A 25,142-nucleotide genomic window follows, 5' to 3' on the forward strand; every position below is an offset into this window, starting at 1 on the left:
GGACTTTCAATAAAATGGGGTGACTTTGGAAAATGAGGGGCTACATTGATCGACTCGTATAAAGGCGACATTTAGTGTTTTGAGCGGGATACAATCTAGTAAGTAAATAGTAGAAAATCAGCGAACAACCAACAAAACGGGACTTAATATAAGTAAAAAAAAAAAACAGAGTGACGTCATTTACCGACGCCCAAATGTCTTGTGTCTTAAAAAGTTAACAAAATGCAATCAGGAATGGTTTTTGGTATATAGTTTAATTAATATAACAACCATATGAACACTCCGATTTCATATAACAAAGTAGGTAAATATGAGCGCTACACATATACAATAATAATTAACATTGATTGAAATTATTGCATAATCTATAGATCGACACACTTGTGAGGGCTGCGACCTAGGGCTATGACACACTGACGACTGCGACTCACTGAATGCGACCAAATAATCGCATCAAATCCGTTTCAACAACGCCTAGATTCTAAACGAATTATCTTCAGCTATTTGGTCATGGCAACCTTGAGATCTAAACACGCTAAGATTTTAATATCCCTATAAGATGACGCTACGCTGGCCAATTCAAGCTTTTACGGTACCCGTAAGCCCTATCTGTTAATTAGGTATAATTATGTCTATAATCTTGGCACCTCAGGAAAGGATAGACAATTGACGTATGTATTGCAGACGGTGTTGAATCTGTTAAGTCCTATAATGACTTTTATGGTTCAAAATGAAAACAAGGTCAGACAGGGCAATCCAGGTGAGGGGTAGATGGTAGCTAAAATTTACTTTTATGTGCAACTAGCGTATATTTGTGAGAAACAATACTGTATACACGCATATAAACGTGCTTAAGTCCTTGTAAAATCGTAACTGAACTTAAGTTACTTCAAGACTTCAAAAATACTATGCACGAGGACTTAGGACTTCAGCAATTTCGATATGCGTCGACTCTTGTTTAGTCTAAATTAGCCCCTATTTACTGTCACATTTACCCCGTATTACCTAAGATCTTTTTTTAAATAGATTATCATCATTAAACTTACAAAATACGCTTTTCAGCTTAGCGCGCTATAGTTTCTCCGGTATATCCCATTTAGTAATATCTTTGTAGTTCAGAGTTTTCCACCTAGATGCCATTGTCCATCATTCCTGGCTAGTCGTCGGTGCGCGGCCAATAATGCGTACGAGTAGGTATTAATGAGGGCCGTAGACAAACACAGTTTATCGCAAAATATCCACCCATTTCACTCTTATATTTTCTAATACATAATTGTAATGGGTATTTTATATTGCGGAATAAACTAATTTCTCGTCGGGGCCTTAGTCACATCAGGTAAAGGTTCGCCTTTGATAATTTTACAGTCTTTGGGCAGCTTAGTGGATAAATAATGTCAATAGACACAATACATCCTTAAATGTGAATATGCACAGAATACATAACACACGTTCATGTAACGAAGTTTCACTACATCACAAAGCCGAAGTTTGATAGAAAATTACCTGAATTTTTATGTGAATTCCGAATGCACGAAAGCAAAATCGGCAGGAGATCACACAGCTCTCGAAATTATGCAACCGGTGCTAGCTAGGCTCTACTTCACATTATGAATCCACTCGGCGAGCCGTTCACTTAAAACATCGAAGGATCCTATATATGTAATGTCCTTGTGTTTGGTTGTGCGCATTACGTGTGGTCGGTCTGTGCGTGCTTGCGGTGCGCGCGCCGCTGCCGGGGGCGCTGCGCGGGCGCGGGCGCGCCGGGCGCCGCGGCGGGGGCGGGGGCGGGGCCGGGGACCGCTGGAACAATACATGAGGGTGACGAAGACATTGCAAAAGAACACATTGGGTTGGAAAACCAGTAGTTGGAATGAATGAAAACATTTGGTAGTAATTACAGTATCTAACCGTAACCGTAAATAAAAAGGATTAGACATCCTTCCACTGTATCTAGGGAATGCAAATCGGTTATTTTTTGTATGGAAATAACCGCGGTTTCGGTTAAAAACCGATTATTTCCATACAAAAAATAACTGAAAATAACCGATTTGCATTCCCTAACTGTATCCCTTTCTTTATAAGAAAAATTTGGTCACGACACGACGGAAGGACCTCTGACTAAACCATTATTTACGACCCTCTTACTCTGTTAACGTTATTCAGTTCTAAAATCTGCTGGATAATGTCACCCCAACATTTCAAAGTCACCCCGGTTTAGTTTTCTAGCAATCTTGGCGATTCACATGCTCAACGAGACAAATCAATCCAAACGAGTCAAATCGAGATAAATCTAGTAAAAAAATATATAAGCGACGTTTTACATGCTAATAAATAACGATGGTTAGAGAAACAAAAAAAATAACAAAACAAAAATCCTCACCAAGTACTTGTGGCATCATTTTTGTAACAACGATTTTCAACTCTGGATAACTATTGCTAGAGTCCAATTTCGGTAAACAGGGTTTCGTATCGTTCGTGCGTATCGGAACTAAACGGTGCTTGTCTGAAATATAACCAAAATAAAAACAACAAATACCTAAATAAAATAAAAATCCTGGCCTGTGGTGCTAAAAGTAGGTACCTAGTTAAAAACCTACCTACTTAGGTACACTAGTAATACCTAGTAAGTAGATACCTATTACTTATACTCATACTGCATACATTTTTATGTAGGTATCTATATAGGTATGTCAAGCCCGCCCCACACTCGTGCGCGGAGTGGAGCGGGTTTTACATGTAGGTAGATACAGAGCGGTTACCGCGAAAACCGAAATTCGCAAATTGTGGAGATCTTTCTCTTTTACTCCAACGAAGGCGTAATTAGAGTGACAGAGAAAAATCCCCGCAATTTGCGAACTTCGAATTTCGCGGTTACAGCCCAGGTTGATTCACGAAAGCTGGCACGAATGGAATGAACGAAACTTTCATTGTATGGGTGACACAGTCAGAGCCGTCATTTTATTGGTTAATGTGATACACACATAAATTTATTGACTCATTCATTCCATTCGTGCCAGCTCTTTTGAATCTACCTATACCGTATAACTAAATAGATAATAGATAGATGATAAACCCTAAACCCCAAGACATTGATTATTACATTTACCTGGAGGTTCTTCCGGTGTGTTGCAGGCGGCGTCCCCGTTGACTGCCTGTTTCTTCTTCTCGTACCCATTCCGAGGCCGCGTGTGTTCTGCAACCATCGCTATTTTATGCGGTTAATATGCCTACACTGGTTCTACAGTTAAGAGTAAAAATATAGAAAAAATATATATTGAATTTTGTCAAAATCAGTCACCATTCACTAAAAAAACTTACTTATAAGCCCCCTCCACACTCGCCGAGTCGAGTTCGCAGATCTGCGAATTCGACTCCACGCTCACGTTCGCGGCTTCACGCAGCAATTCGCGCACGAGTGTGGAGTGGGCTTAATGACAATGATCTCATCATGAATGGGAATAATAGGATAATGGGACCTAGGTAGGTATAGAAGAATGCGAGTTGCTGATTTGAGAAGTGAAGTAAACAAGAAAGAACCGAACCTCGAGGTTGCTGTCAAAAAATCTATAAAGCTGACTGCCTGGAGGGTTTACGGGGAAAATCGAGAATCGAAATTTCGTTATCTACACCTACCTCTCTATTACTCTTGCTTATTCGAGCGACAGAGAGGTAGATATGGTCAATGTGGGGAAGGCCGTCAACAAGATCGTACGTAGCTTTCAACACTTGAGTTTGTACACATACCTACCCTAATAGCATTTTCTTGTAGGGATTTTGTTGGGCCTTTGTTTACGTATTAGTTGGGCAACCGTTATATTTGGCCGTACGATTTGCTGGAGGGCCCTCGACAAAGGCCCTCCCGAAGATTCCCAACAGAGGGCCAAAAGAGTAATTTTTTCGTTGGGCCTAATTAAATAAATCATAGAATTATTCAACGGTGGTGGTTTTGGTTGGGCCGTGGTTGGGCCTATACACATTTGTTTGATGGTTGGTTAATTGTTACATTTGGCCGTACGATTTGCTGGAGGGCCCTCGACAAAGGCCCTCCCGAAGATTCCCAACAGAGGGCCATTAGAGTAATTTTTTCGTTGGGCCTATTTAAATAAATCATACAATTATTCAACGGTGGTGGTTTTGGTTGGGCCGTTGTTGGGCCTATACACATTTGTTTGATGGTTGGTTAATTGTTACATTTGGCCGTATGGCTTGCTGTAGGGCCAACTGCAAAAAAATAAAAAAGGGCAATTTTTTCGTTGTGCTTCTGTTTGCAAATTCAACAATTACCCAACGGCAACTCAGGTAGGTCGGTAGGTAGTCGTGCACCAGGTTGAAGGCCCAACACAGCTTGTCCCACGAAGGGCCAACATTTTTATTTTATTTATTTCCACACTTACAACTATCTTTACAGGTGCTAAACCTAAGACAATAGTGCAACTATTAACATATATAATTATATATCTATCTAACATATGTATATCTCTAATTGATGTTATGTCGCATATAACATAATATGAACAATGTGGACTTAGTGAATTCAGTCAGAGAACACCAAAACAAATCAATGTTCTCGGCGACTAGGTTAAGGCATTGTAACTTTAACGTTGGGCCTTGTGTAGGATTCTTACAATACTACCGTAGGTAAATAGTTGTGTAATTTATAGTGGGCCTACAGTCTAATTATGTAATGGGCTTTTGTTTACGAGTCCTACAGTTACCCTACGTTAAGTAAGTGGTTGTGTAATACGACGTTGGGTCTTTGCTGATAAATATTACAATTATACACTACGGTAGGCATTGGTTGTATCCACATGAAGGCCCTAGGCAGCAGTTGTTGTTAATCTTCTCTGTATCGTTCCAATTTTAGTATATGTACTGCCGAAGCAAGTACACTTACTATACACTCTAATTTGTATATATACTAACCGCACTTCGAAACTTCGTAAGCGAGATTTATGTTTTTTGAGATTTAAATTGAGAAAATGTTGGTAAAATATTTTTTTTTAAATTTATGTATACATTTTATAGTTATAGCTATTAGATTTATAAGTTACTTTAAAAAAATATTATGATTATATCCGGAATAATCGAGAAAATAACTATAACTTCGATGTTTGGAGACAGTAACGCCATCTAGTGACGCCACAAGCAAACTCAACTGGTATTGTTGGGCATCAGTACCAGCCAATGTTGGTAAATGCGATAGTTGTGCTCAATGGGCCAACGAATGTTATCGTTGTTTAGCCACCGGTACCAAAATACACAAAGGCCCATTGTTAGGCGTCAGTGCCACAGCCAATGTTGGTAAATACGATATTTGTCATCATTGGGCCATCGGATGATATCTTTGACTAGCCAACGTTACCAAAATACACAAAGGCCCATTGTTGGGCATCCGTGCCACAGCCAATGTTGGTAAATGCGGTATTTGTCACCATTGGGCCAACGAATGTTATCGTTGTTTAGCGAACGGTAGCAAAATACACAAAGGCCCATTGTTGGGCCTCAATGCTACAGCCAATGTTGGTAAATGCGATATTTGTCGTCATTGGGCCATCGTATGATATCGTTGATTAGCCAACGTTACCAAATAAACAAAGGCCCATTGTTGGGCATCAGTGCCACAGCCGATGTTGGTAAATGCGATTTTTGTCATCATTGGGCCATCGGATGATATCGTTGATTAGCCAACGTTACCAAAATACACAAAGGCCCATTGTTGGGCATCAATGCTACAGCCAATGTTGGTAAATGCAATATTTGTCGTCATTGGGCCATCGCATGATATCGTTGATTAGCCAACGTTACCAAAATAAACAAAGGCCCATTGTTGGGCATCAGTGCCACAGCCAATGTTGGTAAATGCGATTTTTGTCATCATTGGGCCATCGGATGATATCGTTGATTAGCCAACGTTACCAAAATACACAAAGGCCCATTGTTGGGCATCAGTGCTACAGCCAATGTTGGTAAATGCGATATTTGTCGTCATTGGGCCATCGGATGATATCTCGATTAGCCAACGTTACCAAAATAAACAAAGGCCCATTGTTGGGCATCAGTGCCACAGCCAATGTTGGTAAATGCGATATTTGTCATCATTGGGCCATCGGATGATATCGCTGACTAGCCAACGTTACCAAAATACACAAAAGCCCATTGTTGGGCAACCGTACCACAGCCAATGTTGGTAAATGCGGTATTCGTAACCATTGGGCCAACGAATGTTATCGTTGTTTAGCGAACGGTAGCAAAATACACAAAGGCCCATTGTTGGGCATCACTGCCACTGCCAATGTTGGTAAATGCGATATATGTCATCATTGGGCCAACGAATATTATCGTTGTTTAGCCAACGGTACCAAAATACACAAAGGCCCATTGTTGGGCATCTGTGCTACAGCGAATGTTGGTAAATGCGATGGTGGGCCAATACAAAATTAATGTTGGCTACGGAACGAACCTCATCCCAACGTTTTCCCTACCGTTGGCACCGTGGGCCCCAACGAAAATGCTACTAGGGTACTTACTCCACTAACAGAAGGTCGGTAGAGCTGAAGGAGTGACGCTCTTCCTTTCTGACCATGACTGCGCGACGTACGTATAAAAATACGAGAATGATCGATTGCCCTGGTAGACTGGCATATAAAATTCAGGGATTGATGGGAAGACCTGGGAAGACCGTTACGTCGTAACACCCACATCGACCTTAATGACATTTCGCGGAAGACCCTCTGGCTTATTAAATTTCTTTTTGGTAGTTCTCCTTCCAAAGATAGGTCTCCAATAGCCATGCAATGGACCGTTTAACACTATATTGATGATACTTACGATTAGCATAAACAGTTGAACGATGTATTTGCTGGCCGGAGAGCTCAGGTAAAGTCAGGGGGCGCCGTGAGTTACGCTGCTGGCGTGCTATCATCGAGTTAGCGTAATCTCTGAAACGTAAAATCTCTGTGAACGTTTGCACAATTTCACTCGGGTGATTTTGGATACCATACGTCAGGATTTCCCCTTGACAAGTGGCCCGGGGAGAAGGCCATAGGATAGTTTTTATCAATTATCTGAAGCCCCCTCCACACTCGCTTTCGCGGCTTCGGGCACGTGTGTGGAACGGTGCTTGAAGTCGCTGGGTTATACTTAGTTTCTTAGGATAGCAGTGCCGTCATATAGCAGCGGCCGTCTCCACTCTCCGTCTCCGTCTCGTCGACATCCATATTTAGCCGTATTATATAGTATGGAGACGGCCGCTATATGACGGCACCGCTATCCTAGGAAAACCGATCTTTAACGTGGTATGTTAGCATGGTATGGGCATATAAATGGGGAGGGATGAATGCCATATAGGCAAAAGAATGTTAGGGATGAATGTTGTGATGGACGGAGAGCGGATGGTAGAGCCAAAAAAAGGATGGATGAATGGTGCGAAAGAGGATATGAGAAAGAAAGGACTGCTGAGGTGACGAAAGGTAGAGGAGAATGGAAGAGAAAAAATATTCTGCCGATCCCACATAACGGGATAAGGGCAGGAAGAAGAAGATCTGGAGTCGCGGGTGGAAATTAGTTACTTACCTACTAATGATTTTAGCAAAAACGCGATACTTACTCTCTGCTGGGTTCCCTCCAGAAATCCGGCGCGTTCACAGGCGGGAAGTAGCTGTTGTGGAAACCGTAGGTGCCGTCGAGACCCGACGCTCGTAGAGACGCATGCAGTGAATTCTTCATGCATTGCAGCTGTATACATTTCAGAACGGTTAAGTGGGCTGTTAAGAGTGTGTACGTGGGGCAATTGGTTGGCCTAATAGTTGCGGAAGAGTACTTCGGCGTTCCTGAGACGTCGCCGTATAGCAGCGAGGCGGCAACAGAGTGGTTTTAGTGGGTAAACCTGGGGTCTCATTAGCCCACAACAGCAGGCGTGGCTCTCACTCCGCGATTTCGTCGCTTTGCTACAGGTAGCTAAAAGTAGGTACGTCCGTTCCACCCCAATTTTGGGGAAAGCCATAAGGGCCCCCCCACATCTGGCGTCTTTCGAGCGTCGGCGTCTGTCGGCGTCGGTCCAGCGCTATGGAAAATGACGTGGCTGCGCAGTTGCGTCGACGCTGCGTCGACGTTGCGTCGACGTCGGCCATAGAATTGTAGATGTAGACGCCGACGCTCGAAAGACGCCAGATGTGGGGGGGCCCTAACAGACGCGTTTTGTTAGAGAGTGAGTCTTCTGTACCTATAGTTCACAGTAGCAAGCGTGCAGTTTTTATCAGGCTCTTTAATTGTTAATAATTATTAAATTATCTAATGTAACATGGTCAATACATAATTATAATTTACTTCAAATTATTACCGCTTAAAGTGCCGGATTTGGAACCACAAGTTTACTTCTGCGTAGTTCTTTCTCATGCTATAAAAAACGGACTATAGTCTGTAGGTACTATTGTTTATTCTGTGACAACATGGAGTCCCACATAAACTATCCCGGCCCGTCCCAGCGCCGGGTAGTAAGCGTAAAGCATTTCCCCTCTTAAAAAAAGGGTGCTTAGCACAGATTAGAATCGTACGTCGACAAACGCTAAACGAAAAGAAAAACTGTATCGGTGATAAGTATGCTACGAAATGTCGCGTGACTATTTCCATACATTATTTAAGTGTTGTAGGTAGGTACTTATTTTTGAAGGCCCAGCGAGGGTGTCCACATGAATGGCTGAGCCACAACCTACCTCCAAGATTTATAGCGAACAATAACCTACATGCGATTAGATACTCAAGATATGCGTATATAAAGATATCATATAGATTAACGTAAGAATAATTTATACTGTAATTTATCATTATGAAATAAATAAACTAAACTATGACTTCATCGTTCATCGACACTTTGTGAGAAGTCATTTCGTTATAACCCCCTCACAGTACCGTCTTTACCATAAGGGCACACGGGGCCCGTGCCCAGGGCCCCCATCCTCGGGGGCCCCCAAGGACAGACAGTAACAGTATATTTGATTACCCATAATAAATGTTAGTTTAATTAGCTTTTTTTTGCTTTCCAAAAGGGCCCCAAATTCTTATGTGCCCAAGGGCCCCAGCATAGTTTAAGACGGTTTGGTTACGGACAACATCGCTCTTAAATTCATAATCATAAAGAAAATAAAAGTGGCGCAGGTATTTTCGGAGGCCCGTCAGTGAGGGTGTCATCTTTGAATCGCTAAACCACTATAATTATACCTTCAAGTTTCATCGCGGAAAACAACCTACATGCGATTACTCAAGGTATGACTTCATCGACAATTCGACACTTTTTTGCGAGAAGTCATTTCGTTATAACCCCCCAGCATGGTTGTGACGTACGTGCTGAGCTCCGTCGAACAGTAGGTTAGTGACGGAGCCGCCCGTGTGTACCTCTCTCCGCTGGCGCTCGGCGTCGCCGCGCAGCCGGCGCACCAGCCGCTCGGCGTCGCTGAGCCGCGCGCGCAGCTCCGCGCGCGATTCTGACGCCTCGCAAGCGCACGGGCCGAGGGAGAGCGACTTGAGTTTCCTGAAATATAGATAAAGTCCGTCTAAGAGAGTCCCCACACTAGCGTCTCCGAAGTCAAAAGCTGCTCGACGCAAATGAGCGTGACACCATATTCCATGAAGCCCGCTCCACACTCGTGCGCGAATCGCGGCGCGAAGAAGCGATTCGCGCACGAGTGTGGAGCGGGCTTAAGACACTAGCGTAGAATTTCTCTAAGTTGATTTTACAATCAAACTCAATTTTCGGCACGAGCCGGCGTACAGCGGCGCAAGCGACGTGCGTCGATAGGCAACATACATAGACGGCCTAGGCCGCCAATGTTGCATGATTCGTTGCCGGCTTGTTTTATTCAATTCAATTCAAATAATTTATTTCAGAACAAAAAATTCCATATACAATGCATTCCATATGCATTTAGCGCTACACATGATGTTTCACAGACTATTACCATTATCACGATTAAAAAGACAATATTTCCGCACATGTCTTATTCTTAGATCAGATCACAACTGAATGTCGCCATCGTGTAGATGCGTTCCAACCACCACAAGGTCATCTCGCTGGCGCAGCGCTCGGCCATCGTGTAGAGGAGCCATGAGAAAATTGTGCAAACTTACTCAGTCTGAGCATCAACCAGCCTCTGCAATTGCAATGCGCGCGCCTCGGCAGCCCGCGCCTCGCCTCGCGCTGCCGCCGCCTCGCGCTCGAGCCGGGACACCTCGGCCTTTAGTTTTGCCTCCTACGATTAAAAAGATAAGGTTATTTATATATAACAACAATCTCCGTTTATGATAATAATTGGTGTAAAATTGTGGTAAAAAAATTAAAGGCAAAAGCCCGCTATGTATGATAAGTTTTGACCTTCTGAGTTACGAAAACGCATAAGTACCTACCTATTTGGTAATACCTATTTACGTAACTCAACGGAAAATTACATAAGTACATCCAAATTGGGATTTCGTATTCACTCCGCCGAAGGGCCCTTCGAACTTCCTAAAAAATATCGACAACAAAATAAAAAAGTTGCCCATCTCGTGACCCAAGTTTTAGGTTAGTTTTGCTATTACATATGTTTATCATAAACTTTACTTTTATTGTATAGTACAAAAAATGTATACTGAAAATAAAGATATAAGTACTGCAGGAGACAAAATAATATATCTCGGGATTCAGTTAAAAATTATAGGTTCACGTGCGTAACAAGAAACGTTATACATACTATGCGCTTACGTAATTGATGTGCGCTTTATTTAAAAATAGTATTTTTTTCCACATGACATTTTTTTAAATTAATAATGCCAAAACACTGAATTGGATATATCGCATTCTAACATTTACTTGAATAGCTAAATGTGAAAGACGATAATTTTATTGATGTGCGTTATAACTTAAATTTTTTTTTTTTATGTACACGAATAATTTGTTTTTTTTTAGCTAAGAGAATATAATGCCCAAAACACTTAACAGGGATTACCGCATTCTGACATTTACTATATTAGCTAAAACGATGAGAATATTTCCTACCTCAGCGTTCTCGCCATTTTCAGCCGCAGCGGGCGGTGTTGCCTTCAAAGAGGATTCCTTGTTGAAGATCAATTGGAATTGGAGATCTGTGAACAAAAGAAAGTTTATTTAAATTAAATATAACATAATTAAGGTATTATTTAAATAAGTACGTAAAAATATTTTTTGACGTGATAACGTCTTATAAATCGATGAACACCGGTAACATGCACGAAAAAGTGTCACGTTGTGGACAGATCTCCATGGTAGGTAACGTTGTGGACAGTTCTCCATGGTTACGTTACAGCCAAAGTATGCAATTTTTCATCAATGTTTTCTTATGACGTTATCACGCAAATTATCGTCCGTAAACTGACTTTACAGACAACCATATTTTTATTATTAATAACGAAGAACAAATAAATTTAAGCATTAAAATTAAAACTAAACAAAATTATAACAATAAAAATTAAATATAACATTTAAAGAGGAAATCGCTTAGTTTTCAGAGTTTTGGTTACCTACTACGATTTTATTGAGTTTAAAAGAGATATATTATTGTCTGCTCAGATTTGGATTAGATATTCTCGACACGCTTTGTATTCATAATCTCGAAATATTGCTTATCTGGACTCCGCTAGCTGTACCTTATTAATTAAATCCCAAAATTCAGATACAAACGCATTTCGTCTCCGGCAATATAAATCGTTTGACGAAACCCACCGAGGATAATTATTTGAGCAGGATAGGAGTTCAAAGACACGGATCGATATCGACTCAAATGTGAATGTACGAGGCTAATCAGCCATGACATGACACACGCCATTATATTGAACTGGGTTAGATTTTTCTGGGAGATATACTTAAAGCGTTGTCTTTTTTTTTTAACAGGCATGTAGACAATAATTGAATTGTACTACTCTACTGCTAATTTAACTACCACCCATTATTAAGTTTGCAACTAATAAAATCAGAACTTGATTCCGCAAAATTACCAAACTTTCTTACTCTAATTTCTGAATAACAAGATATGCACAGGAGACATAACATACTTACTACTACCTACTAGTTTCATTGCGTTTATTGTTAGATCAATGTTGTGCTGTTCTTGTAAGTATTCCTACAATACACGAGGCCATTTGTTTGTTCCTCGATTAGATTAAAATGACTCACTAGTAGGTAGGTATTCTAAGTGAAACTAAAATAGTGTTTAGTTGTAGGGTTATAGTATAGGTATCGTAACTTATAGGGTAAAATGATCATGATCTAGAACATAATATTACTCGTAGCTCGTAGCAGTTGCTTACCTTTTAGAAAATAAAAATAAAAAGTGACAACAGTCATAGACATAGATCAAATGGATTCAAGATGACAGAGCAAGGCACTTTAAAAATATGTTTTACCTCTACTAATGCCCTTGGCAGTTGAATCATGCACTGGTGTATCTTTCGTTTTTTTCTCAGATATATCCAGCGTTGGTTTTTCAATGGAACTGACGTAATCACAACAATAGATCATATATAAAAGCAAGTTTGTTTCATTCAAACGAATTGTCTAGCCTTGAGCCCTGTTATAATCATAAACAATTATTGTTTATGATCTTATTTACATAATCCTTAACTGTAATAACAATGATGCTGTTAAGAATTATTAATGTAAAGGTTGGTCGTACTTGACCATCATACACTGTGTTTTTTTAATATAATTAATAAAAGGACTAAGGATAATGGCAGTGATTAAACACTCTTTACATCGTCTTGAGAATCACCTGCATATTATATTTTCATTGTGTGATCCATTACATCTTTGACAAGTTGTTCCAATCATGACATGAACTCTTAAGTGATGAACTGATGATTCAGACCAATCTACAATCAGATGGGTTAGCTAGATATTTTTAGACCTTATTTCGCTGCAATAAATTCCTCTAATCACTCGCATGTTCCTTGGTTTGTATAAAGAACAAAGGCTATTACCTGTATAAATTGTGTTTAATCCGTATAAGGCAATTATGATGTTTATGTGTTAGTAGTAATAGATGTCACTATCTCTAACGCAATCTTTCTTAGCATGATAAGTTGATTTGATTTGTAAAGTGCATTTTGTTATTATCCATCTCTATTATGATTCAATGTAATTATAATAATACTATGCACTATTCTGTCCACAGTAGGCAGGTATATTTATGCTATAACTAATTAATTCTCCTTGTATTTAATATTACCTTACTAAATGCAATCTTAAAGGAGATCATACTAGAACAGCCGACACACTAGTTTTTTTGGTGCGGACATTGAAGAATTGCGTACCAATCTAAATGCCACTACCCACCACCCACCACAATACTATTAGATATTCCAAAAATATACACACCCCTGTTCCTTTCTCTGAGTGCTTCAATCTCCGTATGGAGTCCACTAAGCATCAGCCTATGCTGTTCCTGGAGAAAGCGCACGCTGTGCTCCAAATGCGCGACCCTGGCGACGGCATCGCCGGCCAATACGAAACCACTGCTGCTCGGCTCAGCTGGCGATTTCTTCACCTGAAGACAACAATCAATGCATTAAAAACAGAAATGTGCAACTGATGGAAGGAACTAATTAAATAAGGGTGCATCGTGATGAACTAAGTATTTCGTTAAAGTTCTTTAAGGAAAAAAATCGCGCTTAAATCGAATAGCTGGTGGTGATGGTGGAAATCAGAATTAGGTAGAGCCAAAGCTAGACTATTTTTTTTGAAAAAAAAAAGGTTTCGGATTTATAGATACTATACGATGTTACTCTTATCTAGTGTCTAATATACAAAAAGTTAAAATTTTTATGAAAATTTTATAACTAATTTCTAAATTATAACGTAAATGACATAATCCCTATAATAATGTAATATTGCAACAACTCCTTCAATATTGCCAATGCCAAGCACCAAAAGACTTGCTATTCAAATTACTACTAAGTCTGATGACCTAATGCCTGATGCCTGAGCAACAAACCGCTATAAGTATGTAATTAAGTAAGTAGGTATACAATTATGTAAATGTTTGCTAAAAGGCGGTACAATACAAACACTGCTGAAGTCGTAAACGCGAAGTAGCATGAGTTAATTGCTTTGCATGTTGAATTACGTTTAATACGATATTGTAATAATATTCTCATGAATTTCTCTAGTCTACTCATTAACATGAATAGACGGGCAGCCGAGCTTTTACTGCATAATGTAGAAATGGGTAAATTTTCACAAAAATGTTTCGTAATGAATAAGAAAACATTTCATTTTACTTTGCCTAAAAGTAATGTAGGTAATAAATAAGAAGTTTTTTCGTTATTTTGATAATACGCTCTATTTTTTAATGATCACGTAACTATTAATAATTGAAATAAGATTGCCAGAAAATTTACTATTTACGAAGTACATCATTACCTTACCTATACATATAAAGCCATGACAATGGAATTAATGATATACTGACCAAATTTAATCCAATGTTTTCTGCATATATTGTTAAGAAATGCATTTTACAAAAAAAAAATTCGTGCTATACCAATGTAATTGAAAGAGCGCATCTCTCGGAAAACTCAGACATAATCGCTTTTCCGATACCTACTCATAATGTCATCGTCCGGAGTTTCTTTGTGTTACACCTCGACCCATTTAACAGACGTTATTATCTTTACACTTATGTCACTTTTTTATCATTTTACATATAAATATCAGTGTATTCTTACTCGTGTGTATACATAAAGTAACGTAGGAGGTACATATGGAGGTACCTCCTACGTTCCTACGAACGTGATAAATAATGCGTATTTAGTTATTACATGTATTATTTGGATTTAGAGTTATTTTTTGTACTCGCAAATATTTAAATAAAATTAGCCTTATATTTAATTGTATGCATAAAACACTACTACAATATAACATTGCGGCTTAAGTACCCATCACCCTAACAAAACCTGTCTAAACGCTAATTGTACATAGGTACCTATAAATAGTGCTGATATTTATTTTTTACATGTAAGTGCCGATTATACTTCTAAAATCCAGGTACTTACTTGCAGTTTTGTGAACGGCCCAGTCGGCACCAGGACTTTGGAAGCCATCGCTGCGGTATCGAGGTGTACCTTTGTTGTCTACCTCGGGGCACGGACGCGTATGCACTGAACCAACATTGGCGACTGCCTTGCACACTTTAATTCGCAATAAGCTATTCCGACCGGCCTTGAACTGTGCTGATTATTTTCAGTTGTTATCCGGGTTTTTCGTTTCCAATGCCCGGGTTGCAAGGGGCGGGGTGCAACGTATCGATCGCGCCGCCGCACTCGGCGTATACAACAACAAGGACAAAAAGAGAGATAGCGGAGCTTCTATATCTGTGGCGAAAGGACGATTATCCTTTGACACAGGTGATTTGCCCGGGTGGTTCCGTCGCACTATCGCTGACTCACTGTCACTGTCGTGGCGCGCTGCCAACTGTGCTGATGGCTCTGCGAGTCATCTTCGACGATAATAGCTTTTGGAAATTCTCACTTTGTAAAACAAACTTAGGTAATAATGTATGTAGGTACATTGAAAATGTTCGCTCCAGTCAAATTGTTAACAAAATAACATGCAAAGAGCGTAATTATAGTTACTTTATACCGGCTTCCCCAATCCATATTTTACTTACATGTATCTTTTAAAATAAAACTCTATGACAGCAATATTATTAGAATCTATTTTTTTCTGTTATTGGCCCACCATATGAAACTTTAAAAGCTAGACGGATATTATTGGAATGATATGAACTTAGATTCAAACGAGTATTATGCATAACTCGACTAATCAGGTCATGGAGTTTGAACTGCCATGAAATTCCCGGGTACATAACAATTGACAATCAATATACGCTTAATGTATAGTTTATCATGTAAACTTGTGCTTGGGCCGGTAGAAAGAATAAAGTTCACCTAATGTTTGTTGAACTATAATTAAATCGGTACATATAGTAGTGGACCCTATAATGGACGTGGAACCAGTAATGGGACAAAAAAACATAATTCCTCTAAAATAAGTATCTAAAAGTAGTTTATAACCACTGGCTGTATATTATCATAAATAAGGGTCCCAGAGGTGTTTCAGTTTGAAGTTTTATTAAATTCGGTTGTTTTTTAAGAAATTGGCGTCAACCTAAAAGTTGTCGTGTCACTGAAAAAAAATACCACTACGAATTCTTAACAACTTCGCTAAGAGAGGTGAGTTAATTTATTAAATTTTAATTATTAATACTTGATGAAAACTAGAATGTGTTATTGTTAATTGCATTTACCATGAGATAAGGTATACAACACACTATGTTGTGACTCCACAGATGTAAAAAAATAGTGGTATTTGGCCCAATCCCATTATAGGAGCTGTAAAACTGCGTACCTCCTATGATGGGACAAATGACAGAATGATGCTTGCTATGCCATAATTTCATGTTTAAACAATACAGAAGTAAAATGTAGTTGCGAAATATGTCAACCAGAAGGTATTCTCGAACTTCGGATAAATTTATATTGTATTTCCAAACTTTTATTTAACTTGCCCTGTTAGTTAGTGTAGGTCAAATATCCCACCAAAAACATAAATGTAAAAAAGGAGAGCCAAGTTCAATACAAAAATTATGCTTGGCTGTGGGGCTCGCCGCAAAAAGAATGGAGATCTAAATGAGTGCCACTGCCAAGTTCTATGCAAAATCCAAATATGTATTTATATGAACAAAATAACATTATAAACAAGTATTAAACTCTATTTCTTTGCTTTATTGGATACCTATAACAATTGCTGTTATTTAAAAAAATGTGAGATCTTAAAGTAGGTTAGATTTGACTTGGCCAGTTTTCATTATATCAATCATTTTATATATATTGTAATTCTGATAAAACCTGGCCAAGCCAAATCTAACCTACTTTAAGATCTCACATTTTTTTAAATAACAGCAATTGTTATAGGTATCCAATAAAGCAAAGAAATAGAGTTTAATACTTGTTTATAATGTTATTTTGTTCCTATAAATACATATTTGGATTTTGCATAGAACTTGGCAGTGGCACTCATTTAGATCTCCATTCTTTTTGCGGCGAGCCCCACAGCCAAGCATAATTTTTGTATTGAACTTGGCTCTCCTTTTTTACATTTATGTTTTTGGTGGGATATCAATACTTTTTGTAAAGAAAACTAGGCAGGTATTGAGATTTAATGTTTTTTCTTGTGTTTCCGCTGTATGGTTTTTACTTCTGTTCTTTGTATAATTATGTGGTGCCGCGCGCCGCTGACGACACACCGTTGGCCGGTTGTTTAGAGCGTATTACAAGTTTTTTGTATGGGGACACCACTTATTTTTTGACTTAACTTTATTTTAATATAGCAAATATAATAATACATATATTGGGGTAGTTTCAAATATCTGCTTGTAACGGTTCCAACGCTACAATAAAAAATATTTTTTTGTATGGGGACCCCCCTATTTTTTAACTTTTTTTTATTGTTAGATTTTTCCCTACGCTTACACACAATAACCGAGCTGGATTCCAAATTTCATCCTTCTAGGTCATCTGGAAGTAGGTTAGGTTTAGGTACTTATATGTCAGTCCCAATAAAAAATGGTTTTTTTTGTATGGGGACCCCCCCTATTATTAAACTTTATTTTATTTTTAGATTTTTTCCTACGGTTACACACAATAACCGAGCTGGATTCCAAATTTTATCCTTCTAGGTCATCTGGAAGTAGGTTAGGTTTAGGTACTTATATGTCAGTCCCAATAAAAAGTGGTTTTTTTGTATGGGGACCCCCCCTATTTTTTAACTTTATTTTATTTTTAGATTTTTTCCTACGGTTACACACAATAACCGAGCTGGATTCCAAATTTCATCCTTCTAGGTCATCTGGAAGTAGGTTAGGTTTAGGTACTATAAGTCATAAGTCAGTCTTAAAATTTACGACTTTTTGACCTTCATATCTTTATAACCGTTTGAGCTAGCTTCATGAAATTTGGGCTTCTAGATGTCCTTATGGATATAATTAAACACACGTAGTTTTATGTGTTTACGTCAAAGATGTTTTGAGTTATAGAAGGGTCAAAAGTGGCACCAAGTGGTTCGTGTAATATTACACTCGGCGCTGGCTAGCCAGTTCCTTTGCTTGAACTTGGCTTGACACGCTGCCGCGTGTCTAGATCTTGGTAGCTGAATTTGAGCCACTTTTCGATTTCCGATTCAGTTGAAATTTTGTGTAAGTACGTAATTAAGTATGCAATATTATGATAACATGGACTGGATCTGATGATGGAGACAGGAGGTGGCCATGGGAACTTTATCGCATTAAACCCTAACTAATTGTGTTAGGGTATATTAGAATTGTCTCGATGGATCTAATACAATAATAATTGCTGTGGAAAGAAAAATACATTCAGCGATAAAAGCTTATACCAAAAATTGTTTTATTTTGCCGTAATTTATTCCCCATTTTAATATTTTATACTGATAGAGCAATGTCCATTATAGGGGGCCCATTACTGGATCCACGTCCATTACCGGGGGCCCATTACTGGAACTTTGGTGTCCATAACTGGAGAAAAAAAGCAGAGTTTTAATTTGTTAAATATGTGGAAACTAATTGCAGTATCTTTGATACAACACGCCTAAAACATGAAAGACGGATAGGACTTTCATCTTTTAACACACTAAGCGGTAGACCATTTACATGTATAAGGGAAATATCATAAATACTCCAAATTTCCTCTTAAATTTTTTAAAATTTGACGACCGGTCTGGCCTAGTGGGTAGTGACCCTGCCTGCTAAGCCGATGGTCCTGGGTTCGAATCCCAGTAAGGGCATTTATTTGTGAGATGAACACTAATATTTGTTCCTGAGTCATGGGTGTTTTCTATGTATATAAGTATGTATTTATCTATATAAGTATATATATCGTCGCCTAAAAAAAAAAAAAGTCCCATGACTGGTGCTGTTACTATATATACTTAATATTTTCACCACCTACACAAAACATTAACACCTACCATACCACCTCTGACCTTTTCCCTGCCACAGAAAATTTAAATAAATATCTTCTATCGAATGTAGACTAGAGGCAAATAGAAATGTAGAGTTAATGGATGGTCCTCTTTACATAGGCAAGTACTTGTATAGTATGTAACGTAATAATACCCCAGAGACAACTAAAACGTAAAATTTATGACCACGGAGACTAGGACATGCAATACCACTTACCTTATTGGCTTATATTTTCATGAGTATACATTTACCTTTGACATTAAATAACGGAGGTAGGAAGATAACTTAATTAATTGAAGCATTTCTGAAGTGTTTAATAATTAGTTTGTTCGTTCTAATAAAATTACAATTTGGCGGATGCCGTCAGACTATCAATAGGTATCAATCAAACCATCTCCTGAGTATGTGCCACACAGAGGCGAAGTCCTAGTTTTATATTACTGAAGGTAGGTTTCTTAATAATTAATCGCGCATTTTTTGTAGCGCACTTACTTTAAGTAGATACAACTTGATTTTACTAGCACCTTATTTTTTAGTGATAAGTATATGTAGAGCAAAGAATATAAGATGTAGAGCAACAATGTATTTGTTGTAGGTAGGTAAAGTAGGTCTAACTACTTGTCGAAGACAGAAAAAAATTGTTGATACTTTCATAATTATACATACATACTTACCTAATTCCATTGTATAGTTTTGCGGTTGAAAGTAAGGTCGAATAACTGTAAAAGTATCTCGAACCCACTGGTAATATCAAATTAGATTTAAACAAATAATGAATGCGGGTTGTATCAGTATCAGATGCAGGCATAAATTTATAGCTTCCCAGTATACCTATCATTCAGATTTTTAAAATGCTGGCGGTATTTTCGCCTTCAAAGAAACTTAATGTTACAATCATGTTACAATCACATAACCATTAACAGAAAGTGCGACAAGTAGGTACCTATTCTTCACTAGGTAAAAGCCTCTACTTTTACTAAGTGAGGAACAATCTTTGTCTATGAGTCTTTAGAGACTGGCGATTACATCGAATAACTAGGACTGCAAAAGTTCATTAACTCCTGCAAGTAACAATATTTTTTCATGTACATAAGGCATTACCTATTTAAACTTATGTAAAATTTTAGCTCATCGATGCCACGGATGCATTTAATTTTGTAATCATTGGTTACTAGTAATTAAATGTTTAAAAAAATAAAAAAACCGCTTACCAAAATGTATAACCTCAAATTAGAATAAAAGATAATACTCACCTGAATAACTTCATCTTCTCCTCCTCCGTAAGTTAAAATAGCGGTCCTGCTCCACTGCGGGAAAAGCCTTGATATAGGCTGCATAGGCACAGACGATGTCGCCATACCGTCTAAAGGCCGGGCGGTGAATAACATGGTTCCGACACTGCGGTGAATTGATGATACAAATGATAATTAATACATATTACACTAGCTAGAACAAAATCTATATGATTTAAAATTTGCACTCTTGTTATGTGAATGTATTGTAGCAATTCGTTTGGTAATCGATGTTTATGATTTAAAGTAATTTACTATTAATTTGTTAATATTAAAGACACGTTTACTTTCTAAGTAAAGGAAAACATTGTAAAGCGAGACTCATGCGTCTAAAAATCAATTTCTTCGAAATCAAGTCACGCATTTGATAGCCATTTGTTGACAGTAAACAAATGCGTTGCTTAGCAACATCAACAACATGACAGCTTTAGTCAAGATGATGACTTTTTAATAAAATATTCAGAAATTAATCAAATCTAATAAAAAAGAAATAAAGTAATAGTATTACGCGCTAAAACTATTTTTTAAACATCATAGTGGTATTTAAATATTGCTATTTATAGAATTATCAGTTTTGAGTATTTGTTTCAATTTCCGTTTGACCATGCAAACGTCAGAAATGACAGGATTTCAAATTTTGTTTTGACTATTGTTTGGCGACTGCTAATTTGTAAAAAGTTTTAAGAAAATATCATTCTAAAAGTGCTTTAAATACAGACACTGTAAAAAACTTCGTAAAGATGGCCCAGGGAGTCTCAGAGTACGTGAGGGGATTTTCCTTCATGCCCGAAAATAAAGTCGATGTCATTGATTTGCAGGTTAGTTTGTCGGTTCTTTTCGGAATCTGCGGAATAAGCACTTTTTCGTCCTAGAAACAAGCTATTAAATCTTTTCTTTCAGTTATGATTGAAAATAAATAGTTGCCGTATAAGTATCCTTAAGTAGGTACTTGTTTTTGTTCTACTTATTCTTTCATATGAATTAAGCAAGTTTATTCACCAAATAGTGTCAAGTGTAAAAAATATGGGTGCACAAATCATCTCAAAAATATGTCCCATAGCTCTGTCACATAAATATGTCAGCGAATTAAGAACTATGGGACATAGTTTTAAGTAAGGAGCATTCCACGGGCTGTCCCGTACAAACGCATTTTATTTGCTGTGTTGCGACTTTTTTCTTGGCATTTAAACAGGCGATTATTTTTCTGTGCATATTTTTGACCATTTGTCATAGAAACAGAATCTCTTATACCTTTAAATCTTCAGAAACTTCGCGTTTGTACGGGACAACGGTAGACAATTTCATGGAATGCTCCGTAAGTGTTGCTACACCCATGTTTTTACACTTGACTGTACAAATATCAGGCCTTATTACTAAAGGCATAAGGTCCACCAATGTAATAAGATGTGCGACACAAGTTCTCTTGAAATTGAGTCGCTTCAATAGTCTAATAAAACATGGTCTTCTCTTCTTAGAGTGACACAAGCCTATGTCCCAATAACATTGCCACTTTATATAGCGCTATTGCATACTATTATATAGCGCTGTCGCATGATGACGTAGGCTTGTGTCAGTCGGAAGAGAGTACCAAGCGGACCATGGTTGCTTCACTTCAAACTCGGGTGAATCCATCTGTCAGGTTATTATTAGTATTAAGAAAAGGTAATATGGTTGGTATTTGCTGAGAGAGTCGAATGAAGTTACTTAAGTTTGAAGTTATGGGACACAATTTAGGCTTTGTTATGATGTCAGAAATTTTAAATTTAATGTGGATTTGGTTGTCACATTGGTTGCTTTAGTATGAGTATTGATACTTCATGCATCTAATGGCTAATATAAATTTTCTACACTCATGAAGGCTTGCAAGCAGGACTGTGCCTTCAGAGTTTAAACTAATATTTGTATTAAATTGCAGTACATAGAGGGTGGTGAGCTATCCAGAGCATGGAAAATGTCCCGGCGGGAACGGCTTAAAAACATAGAAGCAAAGATTTGGGATGAATTCATGAATGAGCGGGATGTGGTTGAATCTGTCAAGAGTGGTATGAATTCATAGTTTACATTTATAGGTGCTGATCTACTGATTTATGCTCGCTATGCTTATGGTTCAACTTTGGAATATTTCGCTTCATCAGGTATCAATATTAGCATGAGCGGTTAAACAACAACTTTGCCCCCTTGTAAAAAAAATAACTATGTCATTACAATCATTTACAATTTGATTATTACAAGCTTTTGACTGTGCTGCTGCAGTTTTGATCATTGTGCTGGATATGGGTGGTGCAAGACCGGTCATTGTGGCACTCTTTGGGGGAGGCCTATGTCCAGCAGTGGACGTCCTCTGACTGATATGATGATGATGATGATGATGAAGCTTTTGAATAGTGTGTGGTGGCCTTTACAGTTAATGACATAATTTTGTATTGTATTTTCAGAGAACCCATACCAGTTCCTGGAGGAGCTACCTGAAGGGTGCGTGAGAGAAATCCTGGACGCTGAGCTGACGAAGATGAAGGAAGAAATAGCTGAGGAAGTTCCTGTTGTATGTATATTTTAAAAATGTGATCTCAATCTAGTTGGAAAAAAGTAAACAAAATACATTTATTTACGTTAACCAAACCAGTTAAATTACAAACTAGACCATAGACTAGGAATCCACTAGACCGAGTTTAGAGCAATTATTTCATGCAACCGATGATGCCAAAAATGCGGGGGTGCGCGGGACGAGGTGAGCGAAGTCCCGTGCCGTGATTGGTCCGTTCAAAGACACGGACGTCACACAAAGACACTTTCGACTCGAACATGGAGTAAAATTACCGTATGCGTGGCAGAGGGGGTAGCGCGACTATACTCAGTCTGGAGGATGTTTTGTCTGTGAACTAGACATAGACCAGATGGACGTTAAAAAGGATCCCCCGCTCAGTGTGATGCTACGGTAAGCCGCAGCACTGATTTACAGTGGGAACCTAATGGCTCCTCTACACGATAGGCCAGCGCCGGCCACTTCAAGGGACGCATTTATGCGTTAAAGGGAGCAAGTGATATCTCATTCTACCGGTGTACCCTTGTTTTGCCGACAAACTTTTCATCGAATATTATTTCATCGACAACGATTCATCGAAACGTTAGTACTAGTAATATTGTTTGGCGTTATTTTGTTTCATATACTATTTATTTAAATTTTTCTTACTGCGTAGAAATACTATTCAACGAATATTACTTGATCGCTGATTCATTTCAAATTATTTTAATTGGCACAACTACTAAACATTGCAATTCATTTGTTCGACGTATTACTTTAATACCTTTTTATGTCGTACTACTCATTTATACATTTTTCTGTTGTAAGAATTTTAGGTTTCGGTTAGGTTAGAACTGCGACCCCACACAGAAACGAACGGCTATCAAAGTCGGTTTAGGTTAGGTTAGAACTGCAACACCCCACAGAAACGAACGGCTTTCAAAGTAGGTTTAGGTTAGGTTAGAACTGCGACCCCACACAGAAACGAACGACTTTCAAAGTAGGTTTAGGTTAGGTTAGAACTGCGACCCCACGCAGAAACGAACGGCTTTCAAAGTAGGTTTAGGTTAGGTTAGAACTGCGACCCCACACAGAAACGAAAGCTATCAAAGTAGGTTTAGGTTAGGTTAGAACTGCGACCCCACGCAGAAACGAACGGCTTTCAAAGTAGGTTTAGGTTAGGTTAGAACTGCGACCCCACACAGAAACGAAAGCTATCAAAGTAGGTTTAGGTTAGGTTAGAACTGCGACCCCACACAGAAACGAACGGCTTTCAAAGTAGGTTTAGGTTAGGTTAGAACTGCGACCCCACACAGAAACGAACGGCTTTCAAAGTAGGTTTAGGTTAGGTTAGAACTGCGACCCCACACAGAAACGAACGGCTAATAAAGTCGGTTTAGGTTAGGTTAGAACTGCGACCCCACACAGAAACGAAAGCTATCAAAGTAGGTTTAGGTTAGGTTAGAACTGCGACCCCACACAGAAACGAACGGCTTTCAAAGTAGGTTTAGGTTAGGTTAGAACTGCGACCCCACACAGAAACGAACGGCTTTCAAAGTAGGTTTAGGTTAGGTTAGAACTGCGACCCCACACAGAAACGAACGGCTATCAAAGTAGGTTTAGGTTAGGTTAGAACTGCGACCCCACACAGAAACGAACGGCTTTCAAAGTAGGTTTAGGTTAGGTTAGAACTGCGACCCCACACAGAAACGAAAGCTATCAAAGTAGGTTTAGGTTAGGTTAGAACTGCGACCCCACACAGAAACGAACGGCTTTCAAAGTAGGTTTAGGTTAGGTTAGAACTGCGACCCCACACAGAAACGAACGGCTTTCAAAGTAGGTTTAGGTTAGGTTAGAACTGCGACCCCACACAGAAACGAACGGCTATCAAAGTAGGTTTAGGTTAGGTTAGAACTGCGACCCCACACAGAAACGAACGGCTTTCAAAGTAGGTTTAGGTTAGGTTAGAACTGCGACCCCACACAGAAACGAACGGCTATCAAAGTCAAATATTACAAATTGAAATAATTTTATGCGTAATAAATTTTATTAAATGCAATCCAAAATGAAATAAGAAAACCCGTGAAGAAATACCACGATATAAACTATATACGAAATAACTCGAGTGCCAATTAAAAGTCCCCGATGTAAATTTACTAGTATCAATTCTTCGACGCAATGACTTGTCGATGAAATGAAAATACTTGAAACGTTGTCTTCGAAATAACATTCGATGAAATGTCTGTCGGCAATTCAAGGGTAAACCCATTCTACCGCATGGCTGCGTTC

The 25,142-nt window shown here is 38.6% G+C and overlaps 2 protein-coding genes across 6 annotated transcripts in view; one reads left to right on the forward strand and one right to left on the reverse strand.

Annotated features, from left to right (window-relative positions):
• Window positions 1–2,322: 2,322 nt before the first annotated feature.
• On the reverse strand, window positions 2,323–20,660 carry LOC134670339 (coiled-coil domain-containing protein 74A-like). 5 transcript variants are annotated; one of them, XM_063528145.1, is made up of 9 exons: window positions 20,294–20,660; window positions 13,382–13,550; window positions 11,030–11,115; window positions 10,123–10,244; window positions 9,340–9,526; window positions 7,607–7,734; window positions 6,829–6,938; window positions 3,107–3,193; window positions 2,323–2,503 (listed from the first exon to the last, which is right to left on the reverse strand). In XM_063528145.1, the coding sequence occupies exons 1-9, from the start codon at window positions 20,426–20,428 to the stop codon at window positions 2,325–2,327; spliced, it is 1,203 nt and encodes a 400-aa protein (XP_063384215.1). In that variant the 5' UTR covers window positions 20,429–20,660; the 3' UTR covers window positions 2,323–2,324. The 5 variants fall into 5 exon arrangements, with proteins under 5 accessions (XP_063384215.1, XP_063384214.1, XP_063384216.1 ...); XM_063528144.1 differs by having other exon boundaries at window positions 3,107–3,205; window positions 20,294–20,648; XM_063528146.1 differs by having other exon boundaries at window positions 3,107–3,205; window positions 9,391–9,526; window positions 20,294–20,640.
• The window catches only part of LOC134669896 (uncharacterized), a 94,407-nt gene continuing 88,297 nt past the window's right edge, over window positions 19,033–25,142 (forward strand). The window contains exons 1-4 of the mRNA XM_063527511.1: window positions 19,033–19,486; window positions 21,036–21,150; window positions 22,248–22,374; window positions 22,768–22,874. Coding sequence (XP_063383581.1) covers window positions 21,073–21,150; window positions 22,248–22,374; window positions 22,768–22,874 — 312 coding nt within the window. The 5' untranslated portion in view covers window positions 19,033–19,486; window positions 21,036–21,072. The remainder of the gene's footprint in view (window positions 19,487–21,035; window positions 21,151–22,247; window positions 22,375–22,767; window positions 22,875–25,142) is intronic.

Source organism: Cydia fagiglandana, chromosome 13 (genome assembly GCF_963556715.1).
Source record: "Cydia fagiglandana chromosome 13, ilCydFagi1.1, whole genome shotgun sequence".
In the NCBI taxonomy this organism is placed as follows: Eukaryota; Metazoa; Arthropoda; class Insecta; order Lepidoptera; family Tortricidae; genus Cydia; species Cydia fagiglandana.

What these genes read in the sequence shown, in the direction of transcription:
- LOC134670339 (XM_063528144.1), bottom strand. Translation starts at nt 20,428, where the DNA reads ATGTTATTCACCGCCCGGCCTTTAGACGGTATGGCGACATCGTCTGTG. An exon ending in AAAATGGCGAGAACGCTGAG is followed by an intron (nt 10,245 to 11,029) that starts GTAGGAAATATT and finishes TTTTAATCGTAG; the next exon opens with GAGGCAAAACTAAAGGCCGA. An exon ending in CACACCGGAAGAACCTCCAG is followed by an intron (nt 2,504 to 3,106) that starts GTAAATGTAATA and finishes GTTATATTTCAG; the next exon opens with ACAAGCACCGTTTAGTTCCG.